Raw genomic sequence first — 23,967 nt, forward strand, 5'->3', positions numbered from 1 at the left:
TAATTTGCAACTCAATTTAATGACATAAGCAAAGGTTCTTCATGACACGATGAAGCTATATATGAATGTTTTACCTGTACACATAAATATATGGTTTAACACATACACTGCAGCAATCAAGATCCATATCAGGGGCGTGCTGCTCATCCAGTCCAGGTTTTTATTGCATTATAATCTTTCAGGTTATCTGTACATGTTCTTCTCAATGCTTTCCCCATGAGCCACCTGGGACCTCTGTGTTTACAAGTCAGGTAGGCCTCACCCGTGAATGGATCTTCTGATGACGGCCCATATCCCCACCTCATAGCTCAGATTTTCTCACTTGAATGGATCATCTGATGGCACACAAAGAAGACTTCTGAGCAAAGCTTTTCTTGTGCACTGGTTCAGTTTCCTGCCAGCGTGGACCATTTGAGGTTTGTGCAGGTCAGAGCCCAGAGTGAAGCTCTGCATGCATTTTGTGCACCATTACAGTTTCTCCCCAGTTTGCTGCATCAGATGCCTGGAGAGAGAAGAACCCGTACTGAAGCTCTTCTTGCACTCCATGCACTGGTATGGTTTCCCCTCCATTATGCAGATGAGAGCTCTGAGGGAAGCTTGTCAAACACTCTGTCCACTGGTATGGTTTCTTCCCAGTATGGATCCTCTGATGTGATAACAGATGAGAGCTCTGATTGAAACTCCTCTTGCACACTGTGCACTGGTATGGCTTCTCTCCAGTATGGATCCTCTGATGTGTTAACAGATTAGATTTCCGAGGGAAGCTTTTCTCACACTCCGTGCACTGGTATGGTTTCTCTCCTGTATGCAACATCTGATGCCTGGACAGATTAGAGCTCTGTGTGAAGCTCTTCTCGCACTCCGTGCACTGGTATGGCTTCACTCCAGTATGGATCCTCTGATGTGATAACAGATTAGTCCTCAGAGTGAAGCTTTTCTCACACTCTGTGCACTGGTACGGTTTCTCTCCTGTATGCAGCCTCTGATGGTTGGAAAGAGAAGAGCAATGCCTGAAGCTTTTATTGCACTCAGTGCACTGGTACGGTTTCTCTCCTGTATGCAGCATCTGATGACTGGACAGATTAGTGTGATGAGTGAAGCTTTTCTCACACTCTCTGCACTGGTACGGTTTCTCTCCTGTATGCAGCCTCTGATGGTTGGAAAGAGAAGAGCAATGCCTGAAGCTTTTATTGCACTCAGTGCACTGGTATGGTTTCACTCCAGTATGGATCCTCTGATGTGCTAACAGAGTGGAGCTTTGAGTGAAGCTTTTATTGCACTCCGTGCACTGGTATGTTTTCCTTCCAGTATGGATCCTCTGATGTGCTAACAGAGTGGAGCTTTGAGTGAAGCTTTTATTGCACTCCGTGCACTGGTATGGTTTGACTCCAGTATGGATCCTCTGATGTGATAACAGATTAGATCGCAGAGTGAAGTTTTTCTCACACTCTGTGCACTGGTACGGTTTCTCTCCAGGATGGATCTTCTGATGTGCTAACAGAGTGGAGCTTTGAGTGAAGCTTTTATTGCACTCTGTGCACTGGTACGGTTTCATCCCGGTATGGATCCCCTGATTTGCTAACAGATGAGAGCTTAGAGTGAACCGTTTTTCACGCTCACTACCCTGGTGTGGTTTCACCCCCGTCTGCAACATCTGATTCCTGGATAGATGGGAGCCATGACTGAAGCTTTTCTCACACTCAGTACACCGCATCATTTTGCCAGCAAAATGCTGTGATATCTGTACAAGTGTGAGCTTTGGGTGATCCCTTTTTGAACTCCGCACACTTGTATTAGTCTGTTCTTAGTACAGATCATCTGATGTGAGCAGGGATGCAGGTTCAGAGCAGAGATGCAGTGCAGAATGGGTGTTCTGATGCATCAAGCATCAGTGTGATGTCTGATCACTCTCCCTCAGTTGACTTGTAGTGCTGTACTTCTGCTGCAAGGGCTGATGCAGTTATCACTGCTGCGCACCTGTAAATGAGAAATAAAAGCCGGTGAGTGCAAGAGTTAAGACGGGGGAGGGGGGCGTTCAGACTGTCAGCCAAATCTTACAGTAGGTGAAATATAATAACTAACATTGCTATCACATTATATATAGCGCTTCATGCCGGGTTCCAAACGCTGTAATAACAGATGCGATTTCCCAATGTAAAGGTGCTCGATGGAAAGAAACCGGGAAGGATTAAATGCTGAGCCAGCAGCACTGGGATATGAACCTGGGTCATGCAAGGTGAATACAGATGCCGGGGGCGAGCACCTACCTTGCTGAGTTATAGGGTGAGGGGTACCCCTAAAGAGGAGGTCAAGGCATGTGGTGCTATTGGCTAGAATGCAGGGGAAGTATTTTTGTTGTTTGGCAAGTTCTGTTTGGGGCCAAGTGACTGAATACACCATGTTGATTGCACTCAATGTCAGTCGTCCAATGTGTTCCTCAGGTTGTTTCAGATATTGGGGGCACTGCCTGCCTATTACTCACCACCCTTTGGGGTGCAAGAGTAAAGTGTGGAGTGCATCAGTACAGGCAGAATTATACTGTTTCTCTGGTTCATCTGGTGCTAATGCAGAGATCACAAGTGCTGGGGTGTCCCTGCATCAGCCCCCTGTGGAGTATAAATAGTGCAGTAGTGTGCATCAGAGGGCAGGTCACACTGCTTGCTCTAGTTCATCTGGTGCTAATGCAGAGATCACAAGTGCTGGGGTGTCCATGCATCAGCCCCCTGTGGGATATATACAGTGCAGCAGTGTGCATCAGAGGGCAGGTCACACTGCTTTCTCTAGTTCATCTGGTACTAATGCAGATATCTCAAGTGCTGGGGTGTCCCTGCATCGGCCCCCAGTGGGGTATAAACAGTGTAGTAGTGTGCATCAGAGGGCAGGTCACACTGCTTGCTCTGGTTCATCCGGTGCTCCTACAGAGATCACAAGTGCTGGGGTGTCCCTGCATCAGCCCCTTGTGGGTTATAAACAGTGCAGTAGTGTGCATCAGAGGGTAGGTCACACTGCATGCTCTGGTTCATCCGGTGCTAATGCAGAGATCACAAGTGCCGGGGTGTCCCTGCATCAGCCCCCTGTGGGGTATAAACAGTGCAGTAGTGTGCATCAGAGGGCAGGTCACACTGCTTGCTCTGGTTCATCCGGAGCTAATGCAGAGATCACAAGTGCCGGGGTGTCCCTGCATCAGCCCCCTGTGGGGTATAAACAGTGCAGCAGTGTGCATCAGAGGGCAGGTCACACTGCTTTCTCTGGTTCATCCGGTGCTCCTACAGAGATCACAAGTGCTGGGGTGTCCCTGCATCGGCCCCCTGTGGGGGTATTAGCAGTGCAGTAGTGTGCATCAGAGGGCAGGTCACACTGCATGCTCTGGTTCATCCGGTGCTAATGCAGAGATCACAAGTGCCGGGGTGTCCCTGCATCAGCCCCCTGTGGGGTATAAACAGTGCAGTAGTGTGCATCAGAGGGCAGGTCACACTGCTTGCTCTGGTTCATCCGGTGCTAATGCAGAGATCACAAGTGCCCGGGTGTCTCTGCATCAGCCCCCTGTGGGGTATAAACAGTGCAGTAGTGTGCATCAGAGGGCAGGTCACACTGCTTGCTCTGGTTCATCTGGTGCTAATGCAGAGATCACAAGTGCCGGGGTGTCCCTGCATCAGCCCCCTGTGGGGTATAAACAGTGCAGTAGTGTGCATCAGAGGGCAGGTCACACTGCTTGCTCTCGTTCTTAAACTGAAAAGTGCATTAGCAATGAGGTGCTGGTGACCTATTCAACAGCAGCGCGGGTGTAAAGCTCACAAGTGCTGCTGGAGGTGGTTCTATTCCAAAGTTCACCAGTGCAGCTGCTGCTGGTGTGCTCATCGTCTCTTTTAGCATTGAACCTCAAAGGGAAAGTGGCTGAAGGCAGTAATGAGGTGATGGCCCCTGGATGGCCCCCGTGGAGGAAGCTCACCTGCTGCTGGAGGTGGTTCTGTTGAGTTCACCAGTACTGCTGCTGGTGTGTTCATCATCAAGAGCTGGAACCATGCTGGTACGCCATCCTAGCCTCTGAACGAATGGCTAGTGGACCCGTACAAGATAGCAGCTGCATAGTAATGTTTTGTTGACAAGGGCTGGACTCTGCTGGTGCGCCATCCTAGCCTCTGATCCAATGGATAGTGGATTTGTAATAGAAGCAGCTGATGGGCTGCTCAATGTTGAGAAGAGCTGGAACCCTGCTGGTAAGCCACCGTAGCCTCTGAACGAATGGCCAGTGGAATAGTCCCAGATAGCAGATGCATGGCAGTGTATTAGTGAGATTAGCTTGAACCCTGCTGATGCCATCCTAGCCTCTGAACGAATGGCCAGTGGAATAGTTCCAGATAGCAGATGCATGGCAGTGTATTATTGAGATTATCTGGAACGCAGCTGATGCCATCCTAGCCTCTGAACGAATGGCTCGTGGACTTGTAGACGATAACTGCTTTATGGTTGCTAAATATTGCAAAGGACTGGAATCTTTCATGTTTGCCAAAGATGCCAGTCAAGGCTGTGACTGCACAGGACATTCACATCAACCATCTGAGCTGGGCTGATACTGAAGGTCTGACCCTGAACCTTGCAATGGAGGCATTACCACAGCAAGGGTCACATCAGTCTGTTTCCAGACTCACTCTAAAGATCCTCGACAAGACCACAAGCTCTCTAGTCGCTTCTTAAAAAGACTCTGGAATAGATTAATCTGGCAAACCTCTTGAGAGCCAAGTGGATGCCCCGCTGAGAGGAAGAGTTTGAGATCTGGATTGATAGGGCCATTCCTGTGGAAAAGGAAGGGACCTGCAAGTCTAGGGCAAAAAGGGGGAGAATCATTGAGGTTTTACACGGAGAAGCAGCTGAGACCAGCCACTTTGAGCGCCCCAGGGCCAGATGTATCTGTGTGGAAAGTGCTCACTACGCGGCAGCATTAGAACATTCAGAATCTGGGACTGAGGTTCCCCTATGGTATTTGAACAGCAGAGGTGAGAAACTCCCAGTCTATGTGACTCACATGGAGTCACATTTGTAACTGGCTCATGTCACACAGATGCTGTCACACATAAAAACTGGATGTCGCCCTTGTGGAGCAAGTACTCACTGGGACCAGAGAAGACCAGATAATGCAACGCAGAAGGAACATTCACCAACCTTTATGGTCATCTATCCAGAAGGCAACACATATCAAGACCACAAATCCAAGTGGAATGTCATGACTCATGCCCGTGAAGCAGTCAACCACCACAGGATGTGACCACAAAGAAATGCAGAGGGAGAGGAAGACCTGCAGCAGACGATGGATGCTCCTGCAGTGGGAGTACCTCTGGCCAAGCATCTCAGAGCAGAGAAAAGGGGCTGTGGATATGAACTGAATAGAGGGGTACCCAAGTGGCCATGAGTCAAGAGTATCCTGACATGGAAGCCCCCTGAATAGAGGGGTACCCAACTGACCATGAGTCAAGAGTATCCTAACAGAGAAACCCCCTGAATAGAGGGGTAACCATGTGACCATGAGTCAAGAGTATCCTGACATGGAAGCCCCCTGAATAGAGGAGTACCCAAGTGACCAAGCTTCAAGAGTATCCCGACGTGGAAGCCCCTGGAATAGAGTGGTACCCAAGTAACCATGAGTCAAGGGTGTCCTGACATGGAAGCCCCGGGAATAGAGGGGTACCCAAGTGTACCAAGCTTCAAGAGTATCCTGACATGGAAGTCCCCTGAATAGATACTCAGTGACCATGAGTCAAGAGTATCCTGACATGGAAGCCCCCTGAATAGAGGGGTAGCCAAGTGACCAAGCTTCAAGAGTATCCTGACATGGAAGCCCCCGGAATAGAGTGGTACCCAAGTAACCATGAGTGAAGAGTATCCCAACATGGATGCCCCCTGAATAGAGGGGTACCCAAGTGACCATGAGTCAAGAGTATCCTGACATGGAATCCCCCTGAATAGAGGGGTACCCAAGTGACCATGAGTCAACAGTATCCTGACATGGAAGCCCCTTGAATAGAGGGGTACCCAAGTGACCAAGCTTCAAGCGTCTCCTCACATGGAAGCCCCTGAAGAGGGGTACCCAAGTAACCATGAGTCAACAGTATCCTGACATGGAAGCCCCTGAATAGAGGGGTACCCAAGTGACCAAGCTTCAAGAGTATCCTGACATGGAAGCCCCTGGAATAGAGTGGTACCCAAGTAACCATGAGTCAAGAGTATCCCAACATGGATGCCCCCTGAATAGAGGGGTACCCAAGTGACCATGAGTCAAGAGTATCCTGACATGGAAGCCCACTAAATAGAGGGGTACCCAAGGGACCAAGCTTCAAGAGTATCCTGACATGGAAGCCCCTGAAGAGGGGTACCCAAGTGACCATGACTCAAGAGTATCCTGACATGGAAGCCCCTGAAGAGTGGTACCCAAGTAACCATGATTCAAGAGTATCCCGACATGGACGCCCCCTGAATAGAGGGGTTCCCAAGTGACCATGAATCAAGACTATCCTGATTTGGAAGCCCTATGAATAGAGGGGTACCCAAGTGACCATGAGTCAAGAGTATCCTGACATGGAAGCCCCCTGAATAGAGGGGTACCCAAGTGACCATGAGTCAAGAGTATCCTAACATGGAAGCCCTCTGAATAGAAGGGTACCCATGTGACCATGAGTCAAGAGTATCCTCACATGGAAGCCCCCTGAATAGAGGGGTACCCAAGTGACCAAGCTTCAAGAGTATCCCGACATGGAAGCCCCCGGAATAGAGTGGTACCCAAGTAACCATGAGTCAAGAGTATCCTGACATGGATACCCTCTGAATAGCGGGGTACCCAAGTGATCATGAGTCAAGAGTATCCTGACACAGAAGCCCCCTGAATAGAGGGGTACCCAAGGGACCAAGCTTCAAGAGTATCCTGACACAGAATCCCCCTGAATAGAGGGGTACCCAAGTGACCATGAGTCAAATGTATACAGACATCGATGCCCCACTGACCTTCTGCTGCAAGTGTGGCAGGGGCAGTCATTTTGGTACCAGATGTAGATATCTTGGGACTCCCCGGAAAGCGGTAGAGTGATTGAAGATCTACTGGGCCTCTGAACTATAGGGAAATGACAAACCCAGGCGAGGAGCTTCTGTGAATGCAGAAGGGATGTGAGCTAGGAAATGTCAACCTCCACAAACAGCTCAGATGCTGAAGAACGCTGATGAGGCTATATGTACCAACCAAATCCTGCGGCAAAGAAATCAGAGTTCTGGCCAATCCCATGGACCTTGTCATCTTAGTGGAGCAATGAACTGCTCGCCATCCTCCATCCCTGAAAATGGCTGAAGAGAAAATTGCCTGACTCAATCAAAATTCACCTTTGTGGTTTGGCAAGCTTGCAGACCCATGCAGGGAGCCAGCGGACCAGTTTATATCAGAAACATTCTCTTGCCGTCAGGTGCTGTCAGGAAAATGGAAGAAAGAAAAGAACAGACCCTGAACAAGGCCACCATTCCCAAAGGACAGTCTGTCACCATCCCTGCAGGAAGAGGCTTCATGGAGGAAGGAGCTGCCACTCTCTGTCACTCTGGTGGTCCTGGTGGAGGCCCCTAGCATGGACACACTAGCAGGAGGTATCTTAGAGAAGATACTTCTGATGAGAGTGGGGGACATGACTAAAGCCACCATTCCCAAAGGACAGTCTGTCACCATCCCTGCGGGAAGAGGCTTCATGGATGAAGGAGCTGACACTCTGGTGCTCCTGGTGGAGGCAGCCAGCATGGACACACTAGCAGGATGCATCCTAGGAAAGGTACTGCTGATGAGAGTGGGGGACATGACTGAAGCCACCATTTCCAAAGGACAGTCTGTCACCATCCCTGCGGGAAGCGGCTTCATGGTGGAAGGAGCAGCCACTCGCTGCCATTCTGGTGGTCGTGGTGGAGGCCCCCAGCATGGACACACTAGCACGAGGCGTTCTCTGGAAGGTACTGCTGATGACAATGGGGGACATAACTGAAGCCACCATTCCCAAAGGACCGTCTGTCACCACCCCTGCGGGAAGCAGCTTCATCGTGAAAGGAGCTGCCACTCTGGTGGTCCAGGTGGAGGCTTCCAGCATGGAGACACTAGCAGGAGGCATCCTAGAGAAGATACTGCTGATGAGAGTGGGGGACATGACTGAAGCCACCATTCCCAAAGGACCGTCTGTCACCACCCCTGCGGGAAGCAGCTTCATCGTGAAAGGAGCTGCCACTCTGGTGTGGCACCCATCATGGCCACACTAGCAGGAGGCATTCTAGAGAAGATACTGCTGATGAGAGTGGGGGACATGACTGAAGCCACTGTAGTAGTACCCCTGGCAAACATCACCAAGCACTACATGGCTCCTGCCCAGTGGGGCGTGACTGTGTGTAACCAACTCGACGAGTCCCTGTATTCCCACATAGGAAGGGGAGATTTGTAAAAAAAACACACAGAAAAGCTGTGTGGCTGGAATGGAGGATTCTAGTGAGCAATGATTATCATGAGGTTGCAAAGAACTGCTACTACCTACCCTTGCTGGCCTATATGGGCCCTGCCAGGACAATGCATGAGTTTCCCCGAGGAGAAAAAGACTAAGATGGATTTGCGTAACTTTATTCTCATCAAAGTGCAATGTGCAATCATCAATCACCTGGTGAATGCTAGACTTAGTCAAGAGTAATCACTGGAACTGTGCCGTTATGACCAACATTCATGGCAATAAGGAGACACACATCACACTAACAATACATGAACAATTCAGAGCTTACATTTCCACAATCATAAAAGCACATGGGTGCTTGGACACTGTAATGGCCCCTGTGGGGCGTATGTTACCCATTGTGTGAACCTGCATTGCTCGTGATTTTATAGCTTATTGCGTGGTCCTAAGAGTACTAGGACGTTGGTGCTGTACAATGTACAGCTGCAGGTACTAGGCCTGGTGCGGACCATTCCTGGGGCCCTTGGGTAAAGTGCTGGGGGCCTGTGGGAAAGTGCAAAGTGCCTACGAGCTAAACCTGGGTATACTTGGATGTCTACACTCAGATCAAATGACAATTTCGATAGTGGCCGCTGGCTAGTATCGACAAAAGGTTGTCTTCCTCTGTGCTGCAATTAAAAAAAGATATATATATATATATATATATATATATATGCTCATAGCTGTATACTCCATGTCTACACATGCTGCTATGCTGCTCTACTAATGCTTCAAGAAAGTACCTGGTGTTATGGGGGTACCCTTGTGGGTCTGGGTGGAGACATTGAATCCCGAACTGTAGAGATCCTGCAGAAAGTCCTGCTGTCTACAAGCTGTGGATTGGACCGACGGTCAACCCTGTAAAGAGAACAATCATATTGGTAATGTAAGTGAACCCTGATGGCAGGGCTTTAAGTGAGCCATAGCTAGACGGGGCCGAGCCCCAGCAGGCTCAGAAATCTCGTGAATGGGCCGATGGGGTAAATGCATTGTATATTACAATGAATGTAGCGATTATGCAAATGGTGCGGAGAGCTAAGCGACATACTCCACCATTGCCTTTGCTGCTTATGCTGGGCCTGTGATAGTCTTTGCCCGTTTCCTGCCCCCTGCAGGCTAAGCGGCATACTCCACCATTGCCTTTGCTGCTTATGCTGGGCCTGTGATAGTCTTTTCCCGTTTCCTGCCCCCTGCAGGCTAAGCGGCATACTCCACCATTGCCTTTGCTGCTTATGCTGGGCCTGTGATAGTCTTTGCCAGTTTCCTGCCCCCTGCAGGCTAAGCAGCATACTCCACCATTGCCTTTGCTGCTTATGCTGGGCCTGTGATAGTCTTTGCCCGTTTCCTGCCCCCTGCAGGCTAAGCGGCATACTCCACCATTGCCTTTGCTGCTTATGCTGGGCCTGTGATAGTCTTTGCCCGTTTCCTGCCCCCTGCAGGCTAAGCGGCATACTCCACCATTGCCTTTGCTGCTTATGCTGGGCCTGTGATAGTCTTTACCTGTTCATGCCCCCCTGCAGGCTAAGCGGCATACTCCACCATTGCCTTTGCTGCTTATGCTGGGCCTGTGATAGTCTTTGCCCGTTTCCTGCCCCCTGCAGGCTAAGTGGCATACTCCACCATTGCCTTTGCTGCTTATGCTGGGCCTGTGATAGTCTTTACCTGTTCATGCCCCCCTGCAGGCTAAGCGGCATACTCCACCATAGCCTTTGCTGCTTATGCTGGGCCTGTGATAGTCTTTGCCCGTTTCCTGCCCCTGCAGGCTAAGTGGCATACTCCACCATTGCCTTTGCTGCTTATGCTGGGCCTGTGATAGTCTTTACCTGTTCATGCCCCCTGCAGGCTAAGCAGCATACTCCACCATTGCCTTTGCTGCTTATGCTGGGCCTGTGATAGTCTTTGCCCGTTTCCTGCCCCCTGCAGGCTAAGCGGCATACTCCACCATTGCCTTTGCTGCTTATGCTGGGCCTGTGATAGTCTTTGCCCGTTTCCTGCCCCCTGCAGGCTAAGCGGCATACTCCACCATTGCCTTTGCTGCTTATGCTGGGCCTGTGATAGTCTTTACCTGTTCATGCCCCCCTGCAGGCTAAGCGGCATACTCCACCATTGTCTTTGCTGCTTATGCTGGGCCTGTGATAGTCTTTGCCCGTTTCCTGCCCCCTGCAGGCTAAGCGGCATACTCCACCATTGCCTTTGCTGCTTATGCTGGGCCTGTGATAGTCTTTGCCCGTTTCCTGCCCCATGCAGGCTAAGCGGCATACTCCAGCATTGCCTTTGCTGCTTATGCTGGGCCTGTGATAGTCTTTGCCCGTTTCCTGCCCCCTGCAGGCTAAGCGGCATACTCCACCATTGCCTTTGCTGCTTATGCTGGGCCTGTGATAGTCTTTGCCCGTTTCCTGCCCCCTGCAGGCTAAGCGACATACTCCACCATTGTCTTTGCTGCTTATGCTGGGCCTGTGATAGTCTTTACCTGTTCCTGCCCCCTGCAGGCTAAGCGGCATACTCCACCATTGCCTTTGCTGCTTATGCTGGGCCTGTGATAGTCTTTGCCCGTTTCCTGCCCCCTGCAGGCTAAGCGGCATACTCTACCATTGTCTTTGCTGCTTATGCTGGGCCTGTGATAGTCTTTGCCCGTTTCCTGCCCCCTGCAGGCTAAGCGGCATACTCCACCATTGCCTTTGCTGCTTATGCTGGGCCTGTGATAGTCTTTGCCCGTTTCCTGCCCCCTGCAGGCTAAGCAGCATACTCCACCATTGCCTTTGCTGCTTATGCTGGGCCTGTGATAGTCTTTGCCCGTTTCCTGCCCCCTGCAGGCTAAGCGACATACTCCACCATTGCATTTGCTGCTTATGCTGGGCCTGTGATAGTCTTTGCCCGTTTCCTGCCCCCTGCAGGCTAAGCGGCATACTCCACCATTGCCTTTGCTGCTTATGCTGGGCCTGTGATAGTCTTTGCCCATTTCCTGCCCCCTGCAGGCTAAGCGGCATACTCCACCATTGTCTTTGCTGCTTATGCTGGGCCTGTGATAGTCTTTGCCCGTTTCCTGCCCCCTGCAGGCTAAGCGGCATACTCCACCATTGCCTCTGCTGCTTATGCTGGGCCTGTGATAGTCTTTGCCCGTTTCCTGCCCCCTGCAGGCTAAGCGGCATACTCCACCATTGCCTTTGCTGCTTATGCTGGGCCTGTGATAGTCTTTGCCCGTTTCCTGCCCCCTGCAGGCTAAGCGGCATACTCCACCATTGTCTTTGCTGCTTATGCTGGGCCTGTGATAGTCTTTGCCCGTTTCCTGCCCCCTGCAGGCTAAGCGGCATACTCCACCATTGCCTTTGCTGCTTATGCTGGGCCTGTGATAGTCTTTGCCCGTTTCCTGCCCCCTGCAGGCTTAGCGGCATACTCCACCATTGTCTTTGCTGCTTATGCTGGGCCTGTGATAGTCTTTGCCCGTTTCCTGCCCCCTGCAGGCTAAGCGGCATACTCCAGCATTGCCTTTGCTGCTTATGCTGGGCCTGTGATAGTCTTTGCCCGTTTCCTGCCCCCTGCTGGCTAAGCGGCATACTCCACCATTGCCTTTGCTGCTTATGCTGGGCCTGTGATAGTCTTTACCTGTTCCTGCCCCCTGCAGGCTAAGCGGCATACTCTACCATTGCCTTTGCTGCTTGTGCTGGGCCTGTAATAGTCTTTGCCCGTTTCCTGCCCCCTGCAGGCTAAGCGGCATACTCCAGCATTGCCTTTGCTGCTTATGCTGGGCCTGTGATAGTCTTTGCCCGTTTCCTGCCCCCTGCAGGCTAAGCGGCATACTCCAGCATTGCCTTTGCTGCTTATGCTGGGCCTGTGATAGTCTTTGCCCGTTTCCTGCCCCCTGCAGGCTAAGCGGCATACTCCAGCATTGTCTTTGCTGCTTATGCTGGGCCTGTGATAGTCTTTGCCCGTTTCCTGCCCCCTGCAGGCTAAGCGGCATACTCCAGCATTGCCTTTGCTGCTTATGCTGGGCCTGTGATAGTCTTTGCCCGTTTCCTGGCCCTTGCAGGCTAAGCGGCATACTCCAGCATTGCCTTTGCTGCTTATGCTGGGCCTGTGATAGTCTTTACCTGTTCATGCCCCCCTGCAGGCTAAGCAGCATACTCCACCATTGTCTTTGCTGCTTATGCTGGGCCTGTGATAGTCTTTGCCCGTTTCCTGCCCCCTGCAGGCTAAGCGGCATACTCCACCATTGCCTTTGCTGCTTATGCTGGGCCTGTGATAGTCTTTGCCCGTTTCCTGCCCCCTGCAGGCTAAGCGGCATACTCCACCATTGCCTTTGCTGCTTATGCTGGGCCTGTGATAGTCTTTGCCCGTTTCCTGCCCCCTGCAGGCTAAGCGGCATACTCCACCATTGCCTTTGCTGCTTATGCTGGGCCTGTGATAGTCTTTGCCCGTTTCCTGGCCCTTGCAGGCTAAGCGGCATACTCCACCATTGCCTTTGCTGCTTATGCTGGGCCTGTGATAGTCTTTACCTGTTCATGCCCCCCTGCAGGCTAAGCGGCATACTCCAGCATTGCCTTTGCTGCTTATGCTGGGCCTGTGATAGTCTTTGCCCGTTTCCTGCCCCCTGCAGGCTAAGCGGCATACTCCACCATTGCCTTTGCTGCTTATGCTGGGCCTGTGATAGTCTTTGCCCGTTTCCTGCCCCCTGCGGGCTAAGCGGCATACTCCAGCATTGCCTTTGCTGCTTATGCTGGGCCTGTGATAGTCTTTGCCCGTTTCCTGCCCCCTGCAGGCTAAGCGGCATACTCCACCATTGCCTTTGCTGCTTATGCTGGGCCTGTGATAGTCTTTGCCCGTTTCCTGCCCCCTGCAGGCTAAGCGGCATACTCCAGCATTGCCTTTGCTGCTTATGCTGGGCCTGTGATAGTCTTTGCCCGTTTCCTGCCCCCTGCAGGCTAAGCGGCATACTCCACCATTGCCTTTGCTGCTTATGCTGGGCCTGTGATAGTCTTTGCCCGTTTCCTGCCCCCTGCAGGCTAAGCGGCATACTCCAGCATTGCCTTTGCTGCTTATGCTGGGCCTGTGATAGTCTTTGCCCGTTTCCTGCCCCCTGCAGGCTAAGCGGCATACTCCAGCATTGCCTTTGCTGCTTATGCTGGGCCTGTGATAGTCTTTGCCCGTTTCCTGCCCCCTGCAGGCTAAGCGGCATACTCCAGCATTGCCTTTGCTGCTTATGCTGGGCCTGTGATAGTCTTTGCTTGTTTCCTGCCCCCTGCAGGCTAAGCGGCATACTCCACCATTGCCTTTGCTGCTTATGCTGGGCCTGTGATAGTCTTTGCCCGTTTCCTGCCCCCTGCAGGCTAAGCGGCATACTCCACCATTGCCTTTGCTGCTTATGCTGGGCCTGTGATAGTCTTTGCCCGTTTCCTGGCCCTTGCAGGCTAAGCGGCATACTCCACCATTGCCTTTGCTGCTTATGCTGGGCCTGTGATAGTCTTTGCCCGTTTCCTGCCCCCTGCAGGCTAAGCGGCATACTCCAGCATTGCCTTTGCTGCTTATGCTGGGCCTGTGATAGTCTTTGCCCGTTTCCTGGCCCTTGCAGGCTAAGCGGCATACTCCACCATTGCCTTTGCTGCTTATGCTGGGCCTGTGATAGTCTTTGCCCGTTTCCTGCCCCCTGCAGGCTAAGCGGCATACTCCACCATTGCCTTTGCTGCTTATGCGGGGCCTGTGATAGTCTTTGCCCGTTTCCTGCCCCCTGCAGGCTAAGCGGCATACTCCAGCATTGTCTTTGCTGCTTATGCTGGGTCTGTGATAGTCTTTGCCCGTTTCCTGCCCCCCTGCAGGCTAAGCGGCATACTCCACCATTGTCTTTGCTGCTTATGCTGGGCCTGTGATAGTCTTTGCCCGTTTCCTGCCCCCTGCAGGCTAAGCGGCATACTCCAGCATTGTCTTTGCTGCTTATGCTGGGTCTGTGATAGTCTTTGCCCGTTTCCTGCCCCCCTGCAGGCTAAGCGGCATACTCCACCATTGCCTTTGCTGCTTATGCTGGGCCTGTGATAGTCTTTGCCCGTTTCCTGCCCCCTGCAGGCTAAGCGGCATACTCCAGCATTGCCTTTGCTGCTTATGCTGGGCCTGTGATAGTCTTTGCCCGTTTCCTGCCCCCTGCAGGCTAAGCGGCATACTCCACCATTGCCTTTGCTGCTTATGCTGGGCCTGTGATAGTCTTTGCCCGTTTCCTGGCCCTTGCAGGCTAAGCGGCATACTCCAGCATTGCCTTTGCTGCTTATGCTGGGCCTGTGATAGTCTTTACCTGTTCATGCCCCCCTGCAGGCTAAGCAGCATACTCCACCATTGCCTTTGCTGCTTATGCTGGGCCTGTGATAGTCTTTACCCGTTTCCTGCCCCCTGCAGGCTAAGCGGCATACTCCAGCATTGCCTTTGCTGCTTATGCTGGGCCTGTGACCTGCAGATCTTACCTGGGTGCTGTCAGAGTGATGGGGGGTACTGTGCGCTGTCACTGAGAGCTGGAAGCTGCATCTGGCGAAAAGGAGCACACTTTAAATCTTAAAAGCGTGTGCTCTTGAATGTCCCCTGTGCTTAGGGACCCCCTGCTCGCCTGAGTAGTGCCCTTCACGATTCACTCTGCCGTGCTGGCGCTGCCCCACGAGTCTATTATACTGCAGAGTCGTGGGTGGTCTAGTCTGCTCTCTCTGGCCACCTATAACATGCTCTCCACTGCTTTCTACCCCAGGGCTAATTCAACAGTGCGTGGAAAAAACAGCCCTGCTGGTCATGGGGCCACATGCGTGTTTGCCAAGTATTGAATGCTCCATTTTACAATAGTGAACAGTGCCTGCAGCCCGCCAACGTGTGCCTCAAGGCGCATTAGCCATGTTCCCCAAGTGAAAGGGAGGGTTCTGCGTCAGGAGGAGCGAGTTGGGGGAGGTATGTCCTTATGATTGGGCGGAAGGAAGTATTAGGTGCTTGGGAATACGCCGTACGGAGTTCCTAGGGGCACAGTATGGGACCAATTCTGATCTCATGGATAGGGTAAGATGGCAGCTTCTAGATTGGGACCCATGTCAATATCGTGTCAATATTGTGGCTGGGGAGGATAAACACCCTGAAGATGATGACCCTCCCCCCAAAGATCCTCTACTATTTTCAGGCTCTCCTCGTGGCTGTTCCGAAAAAAATCTTTAAGGCGCTTCAAAAACAAATGGGTAACTTTATTTGGAGCAACCAAAAAACAGAGACCTCCATGAAGCTGCTAATGCCACCCACTCGTAAGGGAAGTCTGTGGATAATGAACGTTTGTGTCTATTATTTGGTGGCCCAGATCCGGGTGGTTCTTGAGTGGTTTAAAGATGATCAGGGCAAGATATGGAGGCCGATGGATAGGGCAGTGGTGGGGAAGTCCCTAGACGAAGTGCTTTGGTCCCCTAGGGCAGACCGGCCTAAGATTGTTTATAGGAGTAGGTTCACAGCACTGCTGGGGGATTCCCTGGTTAAGATGATGGACATGGTGGAGGGTCAAGATATCAAGAATTACCTTCAGTGCAAACAACCCTTCGAACTGGGTCAGGGGGAGAGATTTAGGTACTCTCAATTACAGCATTGGCTTATTAATCTGGTGGCCATGAAGGCTGCGACCAGAGATCTCATCCCCTTTGAGAAATATGTAGCGACTAATGATGGGGACACACACATTATAGCAGCGCTCTATAAGATATTATCCAATCCTCTAGTGGCGGAGCAAGTGGCCATATATGCGACAGGGGGAAGCCACTCTGCAACACAAAATAGAGGGGGACCAATGGGATCGATTGTTGGGGAATAGATTCTAGTTGACTAGGGCGGTGCAGATCAGGGAAATGTGGATTAAGTTCATGGTGCAGTGACACCTCACCCCCGAAAGACTGCACAAATGCTACTCGACGGTCCATTATGGGTGCTGGAGAGGGTGGGACGAGCTTGGATCCTGGGATCATATATGATGATCATGTGGAAAATTACAGACCTTCTGGGTTTCTATAAAGAGCGCAATATCGGGGATTTATGGGATACAGGCTCACAAGGATTTGGGGGAGGCCATGGAGAGCATGCTCACTAAGGCTCAGAGGAAGGCTTACATGATCCTCAGTGTAGCGGCATTGCTGCCAGTGGCACAGAAATGGAAAAATAAGGCTATACCCACAGAACAAGAGGGGATAGCTAAGATTTGGAACTTTGGTGCCCTGGAATGAGTGACATGCTCGGTGCTCGGTGCAGGGGGATTTGCAAATGTTTGGCCAGACTCGGATGTAGTCTTATCCTTTCTTCGCAAAGACTCTAGAAAGGCACTTTGCCCACAAAGACTGTGGATGCTGGAACTGGCTTGAATACGCATTAGGGAACCTTGGGGGAGGGATCAGCTGTCCATTTGTTCAAGAGGGGGGTTGTTGGGGCAGGGGAACGAATGAGGGAGGTTTCATATTTGTTGAAAATGCTAAAAAAAAGCATTAAAGAAAAAGGGCATCATTAGAAGGGTGGCGCTCCCGTAATGAAGGGTGCAAGTACGGGACCGGCACCCTTCATTACAAGAGCGCCTATTATGAGGTTCCTTTTTTGGGACCCGGACCTGAAACCAGACGTCCTTTCCGGGTCCCGCGAGGGGAAGAGGGAGCTAATAACGGGCCATTCGTAATGTGCCCGTTATTACCTCCCTCCCCATTCCCTTTGGACTCTATGGGGGCTCAAATGGGAATGGGGATGGGTTCATGCAAGGAGGAATTACCGGGTCCTCCAATGTCGGAATGACCCAGTAATTCCTCGTTGCAGGAACCCTGTATTGGAGCCCGGTATGGAGGCAGCCATGGCGCTAATAGCACCATGGCTACCTCCATACTCGTAATGAGGCCAAAGACTTGAACGAACGCTTCAGCTCGCTTTAGCTTATTCACGAGTAAAGGTTTGAATTGTATACTGTTGACGGCGGTGCTCGCGCAGGAGATCAGAACGCCCGGTTTCAGTAACCGGCTTCTGATATGAACTTCTGCGAATTGCCCTAATTCTACAACTTCTACTACTTCTGTCTCTTCCAGGACCTGCACCATTCCTCACTGAAGGCGTCCTCGGTCCCGCCACTTAGTTTTGGAGCCCCTCTAGCTCCTAAAACATGCGACTCAAACACAGCTCCTTACTTCGATCTCCGACATGGCACATGCCCAGCAATCATGGCAATCAGGCTTATATGGGGAATGACAATCTTGCAGCACGTCTTCCGCTGTGCAGCCTCTGCACTTCAGATTTTGGGAGAACAATGCCCTCTCAGGACAGGCAGTTGAAGTCTGACTGTTACAAGTCCCGGCGTCTCTTTGGTTTTCCCGGATTTCCCACTTCTGCTTAAATTGTAACACTGCTCTGCAGCACTCTTCCTCATCCCACTACTTTTGGAACTATGGGACTTGTAGTCCCAAACAGTGAAGTTAGGTTTTCCTACTCTGTCTACCTGGCAGAACCCCATCACTAATGTGGTATTACAGGGAAAATTGAACAAGGGGTTTTCCCAGTTGGCCTGACCCCCCCCTTCATGTGATCCTCCCTTAGAACACCACCCCCAGGGTTGGGATCAGAAAGTGTCTGCCCTTCCCTGGCCACATGAGAAGGGTCCTAGGCCAGATTTCTAGAGGGAACCATTACTGATTCGGCACATACCTCCTTGCTTGCATACTTTGCGTGATAATCTCTGCTTCTTTGTGAAAATCGGCGAGATTGGTGCAATTATGTCTCGCTCTGAGAAACTGGCTAAATGGGATATTAGTTTTAAAATTTTAGGATGTTGGCTGTGATGATGTAGGATGGTGTTCCTATCAGTGGGCTTGCGGTATAACGTTACAGCTAGTTGTCCCCGGTCTGCTTTAATGAGCCAGTCTAGGTAAGAAATGGAGAATTGACTCTTAGTTTGTGTAAACTTTAAGTTAGTGTCCAGGGTGTTCATCCACCGGCCGATTTCTGCGAGTTTGATCTGGTTACCCGTCAAGATAAGGATGTCATCAATGTATCTTTTATACAGCTTGATATGTGCCAGATATGGGTTATTAGGGGACAAAATGTGCCTAGCCTCAAAGACGCTGACAAACGAATTGGCCAAGCTTGGCGCAAATGTCGCCATCATAAATGTTCCTTTTGGTTTGCTGGAAAAACTTGTTTCTGAAGATTAAGTAATTAAGTTTGAGGCCAACTTCTGCTAGATTGATGAGGACATCAATTGGCACCTGTTGTGGTCTGGCTCTAGTGTCTAGATCTTTCCTTAGTACATAGAGGCCTTGGTCTTGGGGAATGTTAGTATATCATGACTATATGGGGGTCATTCCAAGGTGGGCGGTAAGGGTTTATGGGCACCGGTACGGATGCCGGTGCCGGTAAACCCTTACCGCCTTATTCCGAGGTCCCTTAGCGGGACCCGCAAAGGACATGTGTTCAGACCAAACGTCCTTAGCGGGTCCCACTAAGAGACCAGGGCGCTAACAACAGGTGTGCTATTTGCTGGCCCGTAATTAGCGACTTCTCTATTCCCATTGAACCCTATGGGGGCTCAAATAGGAATGGGGAATGGTTTACTGAATGAGGACTTATCGGGTCCTCCAAGGTCGGAATGACCCGGTAAGTCCCCATTCAGCCAGACCAGACCCGAACCCAGTTTTGGAGGCAGCCATGGTGCTAGTAGCACCATGGCTGCCTCCAAACTCGGAATGACCCCCTATGTCTAATGTAACTAACCAATCTGTGTTCAAACCAAAAGTAAATCCCTCGACAAGTTGAATATCTTTCCTTGTATCTTTGAGATATTATGAAGCACCCTCTGTTGACAAATGTTTGGCAGAGAAATCTATATATTTCAACACTATTTTCACTACTGTCCTTCAAGCAGAGACAACAGGTCTTCCTGGTGGTGACTCCAAGGAGTTATGGATTTTCTGCACCAGATATAAAGCTGGTACTTTTGGATTCTTTTAATTTAGGTAGGTAAATTCTTCAGAGCTAAGATGACCTTCAACATATGCTGGCTCGGTTAATTTAAGAGTGGTTTTCTGAAGCTCTTTGTTAAGCTTCCTTATGTACCATTCTACATCCTATATTACAATCCCTCCTCCCTTGACGGTTGGCTTTATAACGACTGACTTCCATTGTTCTAAAGATCGAAGTTCCAAGTACTGGTCATTCGTGAGATTGAATGTGGCATGATTTGTTTTGCCAAGATGTAATCCAAACCATTGAGGATAATGGATTCAAAGGTGGGTACTTCTTTGGGCATTACTTTAGTGGCTGGTAAAAAGAATGATTTACTCTGCAGTCCTGTCACTGAAAGGTGACCTGGTTTTTTTCTGTCACTGTCAAAGAACATGTGTAATCTAATGTTTCTCAGGATTTGTCAAATCTCTGTTTTGACCATAAACTGGGGAGAAACTGTGTGAGGACAAAAGAGAGTCCTTTATTAAGAACTTGGACATGTGCTTCAGATAACTGCAATCTTGACAGTGGGGCGTGACTGGCACAGCTCTGTGTTCCAGCAATAGTAGCCTAAACCACATCTATTGCTGCATTTCTTAAATAGTGTTCTAAGATATGAAATGAGAAGAACGGGTTGTGTTTCGAAAAATGTTAATCCCATGCAAATTTGCTCTGCACACCACCGCTCTTAAACAAAACACTACGGGCCGCATCACAGTCTGGCGGTAACCCTTAAAAGTGGCAGTCACGGTAATAGCACCACTAATTCCGTTCTGCTGGATCATGAGCCTGCGCAAATACTGGATGATTTTGTGAGCTAAACTATAGTGTGTGAGGGGTCGCAACCAAATATTGCTTCTTTGTGGTCTGAGATTATCGCTCCTGTTTTCGAGTTTAGGATGGGTACGGAATCTGAGGTCCTAGTCATTTTGCAACAGATTTAGCCCACTTATTGTAAGGGAGATGCCTGACCAGCTATGATCGTTAAGGACTGTGCTTCAAAACGTATTCCTTTGATTGTGAAATGTATTAATTCCTCCTTAGGAAAGGTTTTGTTCCACCATGTATTAATCAGGCATGGATATCACCCTTGATCCGAACATCCCTTTAAATTATTGCTCTATTAGTAACACTCTGTTTTTGTTGAAAATTCTGGATATGGTGGCCTATATTCAAATTCAGGATGTTCTGTCCAGCAATAAGATCTTGGGCCAATGACAGTCCGGTTTTCGCAGTTCTAGTAGTACTGAATCCGCCCTGTTGTATTTGAAGGCGAATATGCTTCAGGTTTTTGAATGAGGTGGCACTGCACTTCTTATGCTCCTTGATTTGTCGGCAGCGTTTCACTCAGTTGATAGTTCGCTGCTGGTATCTAGGCTGCTATTTTCTGCCTGTTTTTTTTTCTGCGGCAGCCAGCTGGATCGAGTAATTTCTATCTGACCGCTCAGCTAGGGTGTTGTCGGGGAACTTTGGGCCGACAATTTCTTGGTGTCGTGCGGAGTCCCTCAGGGATCCAGCTTGTCACCTACATTTTTTAATATCTTCACTCTGCCACTTTTTGATCTGCTTGATTCTAATGAGGTGCTTTATACTAATTATGCAGATGATAGTCAGTGGGCCTCATTACGGGTTTGGCCGTAGCTGTGCCAGTAACACAGGCATGGCTGCCGCCAAACCTGTGATTATACCGGCACCCGGCAATGGGGATGAACGTTGGGACTCCGACATTGGCGGACCCAATTTGTCCCCATTGTCGGGTGTCGGTAATAAGGAAATCCACATCCCCATTCGGCCCCATAGGGCTGAATGGGAATGGGGAGCTCATATGCACCTGCACCGTTCATAGCGGTGCTGGTGCATCTGACGAGTTGTGCTTGCGGGTGCCGCACTGCCCGCTAGGTCTGACTTGGCAGGCAGTGCGACACCCGCGAGCACACCTCGTAGTATGGCAGTATGCAGTTTCTCTGGGGGAACTGGAAGAGGAGAGGGTGAATCAGACCCCAACACGGGTTAAGCAAACACAGGGCCTCATTACGAGGTTGGAGGTAACCATGGCGCTATTAGCACCATGGCTGCCTCCAAAACCTTGCCTACTCCGCCCTGGTGAATGGAGCTATTACCGCCCCATTCCAAGGTTGGCGGAGCCGGTAATTCCCCATTCACCAGGGCCCTTCCCATTACCATTTCAGCCCCCATAGGGCTCAATGGGAATGGGGGAGGCGCTAATAACGGTACCGCACATTGCGTAAATGTGCCCTTACCGGTGCCGGTAATCCCTTACCGCCCACCTCATAATGAGTCCCACAGACTCTAAGGCAGGGTGAGAGGAGGGAGGATGACCCCCAAAGTGGGGTGAGAGAATCCAGACTCCAAGGCAGAATGAGCAAGACAAGACCACACGATAGGGTGAGAGATTAACAGCCCTAAGGTGGGGTGAGCGAGACAAGACCCCAAAGTGGGGTGAGAGAAGTTAGCCCTAAGGCAGGGTGAGAGAAGGACAACTACAAGGCGGGGTGAGCGAAATAAGACCCCCAAAGCAGGGTAAGAGGTGAAGATCCCAGCTTGGGTGAGAGAGTCAGAACCCCAAAGCAGAAGAGAGACACCAGACTCCAAGGGCGGGTGCAAGAAAACAAAACCAAAGACAGGGTATCAGTTAAAAACTGTCTTAGGGGCGAGAACGGTCAGAACCATCCTAGCAGACGATACCCATAACTCTCTCCAAGAGTGGTGGGAAAAGGACTAGAACCAGATGAAAGCACTCATGGAACTTGACTGAGCTGTGCTGGAGAGAGGGCACTTGAAACTACATTCTGACCACTGCATTAACTGTGCATCACGGGCAGCAAGCCCTACTAAGGACAACATGCCTGAGTGGGGGTCAGAAAGCAACCACAATTCACATGCAAGGGCTGAGGCCCTGAGTGTACCTTTGGTTGAGTTATATGTTTCGCTGTAAAAGTGGTAGGGACAGAATCTAGGTTAACATAGGCTTTCGGACAAAGGACTTTATTGTTTGTAATAACCTCACTGACGAGCACCATTGGACAGTTTCTTTTGTAGAATAGGGCCAAGATCATAGATCTAGGGATGGAAGAGGTTTTTAGATGGTAATAAAATACATTTAGGGCATCATTACGAGTGTGACGGTCCGGAAACAAGGGTGCCAGGATAGCTTTGCCAGAGATTGGCCAAGGGGCTCCCCTTGGCCAATCTCTGTGACAAGTGACAAGGGAGAACAATCAGAGCCGGGAGGAGTCTACACTCCCTTCCCTTGGAAGGGGATAGGCTAGGCTATAGAAGCGTACCCAGCACAGAGGAGATTGAAAGGTGTTTGGGTGAGGGCATGTCTTCTTTTTCTCCAGTTGTGTCGGCTGAGTGAGAAACCAGAGGGTGTCTCACCCACTAGTTCCCAGGGTTCTCTCTCTCAGGTGGCCAGGGCACAGCCATCACCGTTGGATCCAGACCCAGGGAGTGGACCAGTGCGGGATGATCACCTGGGTGAGGGGTCTTTGGGAAGTGGGGGTACGGCAGTCAATGGTGATATGCGGTATTACCCCCTTTTTTGTACATCCAACCCATCCTATTTTTTGGGATCCAATTTTCCAGCTCCCCCCCTTTCTGCACAAACACTAGGTCGGGGAAGAGGGCGACTGAGAGTAACAAAACCAACTCTTACACATCGTACTGAACATGTCCCGCTAATCGGGTTAGGCAAAGTCAGGCACTTGACTTCAAATACATACACCTGATTCCAATTAGCTCTCCCCACATGGATAAAAGGTGGAACCTAGAGACACACTATGAGCAAGGTGGTACTCAAGTATGAGCAGAACTTCCGATGTGAAGGCAAACCTATTGGAGCAGATCGACGGACCAAGGGACGAGAGCAGTGGGTCGAAAACCCCAAGAGTTCCCTACAGGAGGACGTTGCCTCCACAGGGTCATGAAGGACACGTGGAGAAGGCCAGATCGCAATATTGAAGACTGCAGAGTGTTTCAAGGATGCCAGCGACCCTCCTGTGTGAATGACAAGTTGGGGAGGAGAGGTCAAGCCTTTGGTACTAACCCTGACTCGTGAATTAGATATCAGAAAAGCAATAAAGAACCGCACACAGCCAGTAATTTGGCAAGCGACCTGAGAAACCGGTGTGTGCGAAGAAAGAGTGAAGTTTGCAGCAATAATAGTGCAAGTGAAGGCTGGACATTTGTTTTTGAGACACGAAGAAAGGCAGACTTGCGAATTTACTTTAAAGTAAAGATAACTGTGGAAGTAATGATACCGAGTAATGGAGTGGTCTGGCAAAATGGAGTAGCCCATTCGAAAGTCTCAGTGAAAGGTGCTTTGTCTGAGGCGATAAAAGTGAATGTACTATAAAAGGGAAAGTGAACAAAGTGAATCCAGAGTAAAGGGGAGAGGAAAAGCTGAACATTGAAGTCGAAGTGGTCCTGGGGTGGTCTGAAAGGGAAGCACTACGCATTCAAAGAGCAAGGGGCCCACGTCTGGATGACCCTGGGAAGC

The 23,967-nt window shown here is 50.4% G+C and overlaps 2 protein-coding genes across 2 annotated transcripts in view; both read right to left on the reverse strand.

The window, feature by feature from the left end:
• LOC138498495 (zinc finger protein 850-like) overlaps window positions 1–23,967 on the reverse strand; it is a gene marked incomplete in the record, with an annotated part of 1,369,857 nt that overhangs the window by 1,341,595 nt on the left and 4,295 nt on the right.
• LOC138498485 (zinc finger protein 271-like) overlaps window positions 1–23,967 on the reverse strand; it is a 27,771-nt gene continuing 3,804 nt past the window's right edge. The window contains exon 2 of the mRNA XM_069622248.1: window positions 1–1,977. Coding sequence (XP_069478349.1) covers window positions 428–1,717 — 1,290 coding nt within the window. The 5' untranslated portion in view covers window positions 1,718–1,977 and the 3' untranslated portion in view covers window positions 1–427. The remainder of the gene's footprint in view (window positions 1,978–23,967) is intronic.

Source organism: Ambystoma mexicanum, chromosome 5q (genome assembly GCF_040938575.1).
Source record: "Ambystoma mexicanum isolate Mex_15411 chromosome 5q, UKY_AmexF1_1, whole genome shotgun sequence".
NCBI classification, from domain to species: domain Eukaryota; kingdom Metazoa; phylum Chordata; class Amphibia; order Caudata; family Ambystomatidae; genus Ambystoma; species Ambystoma mexicanum.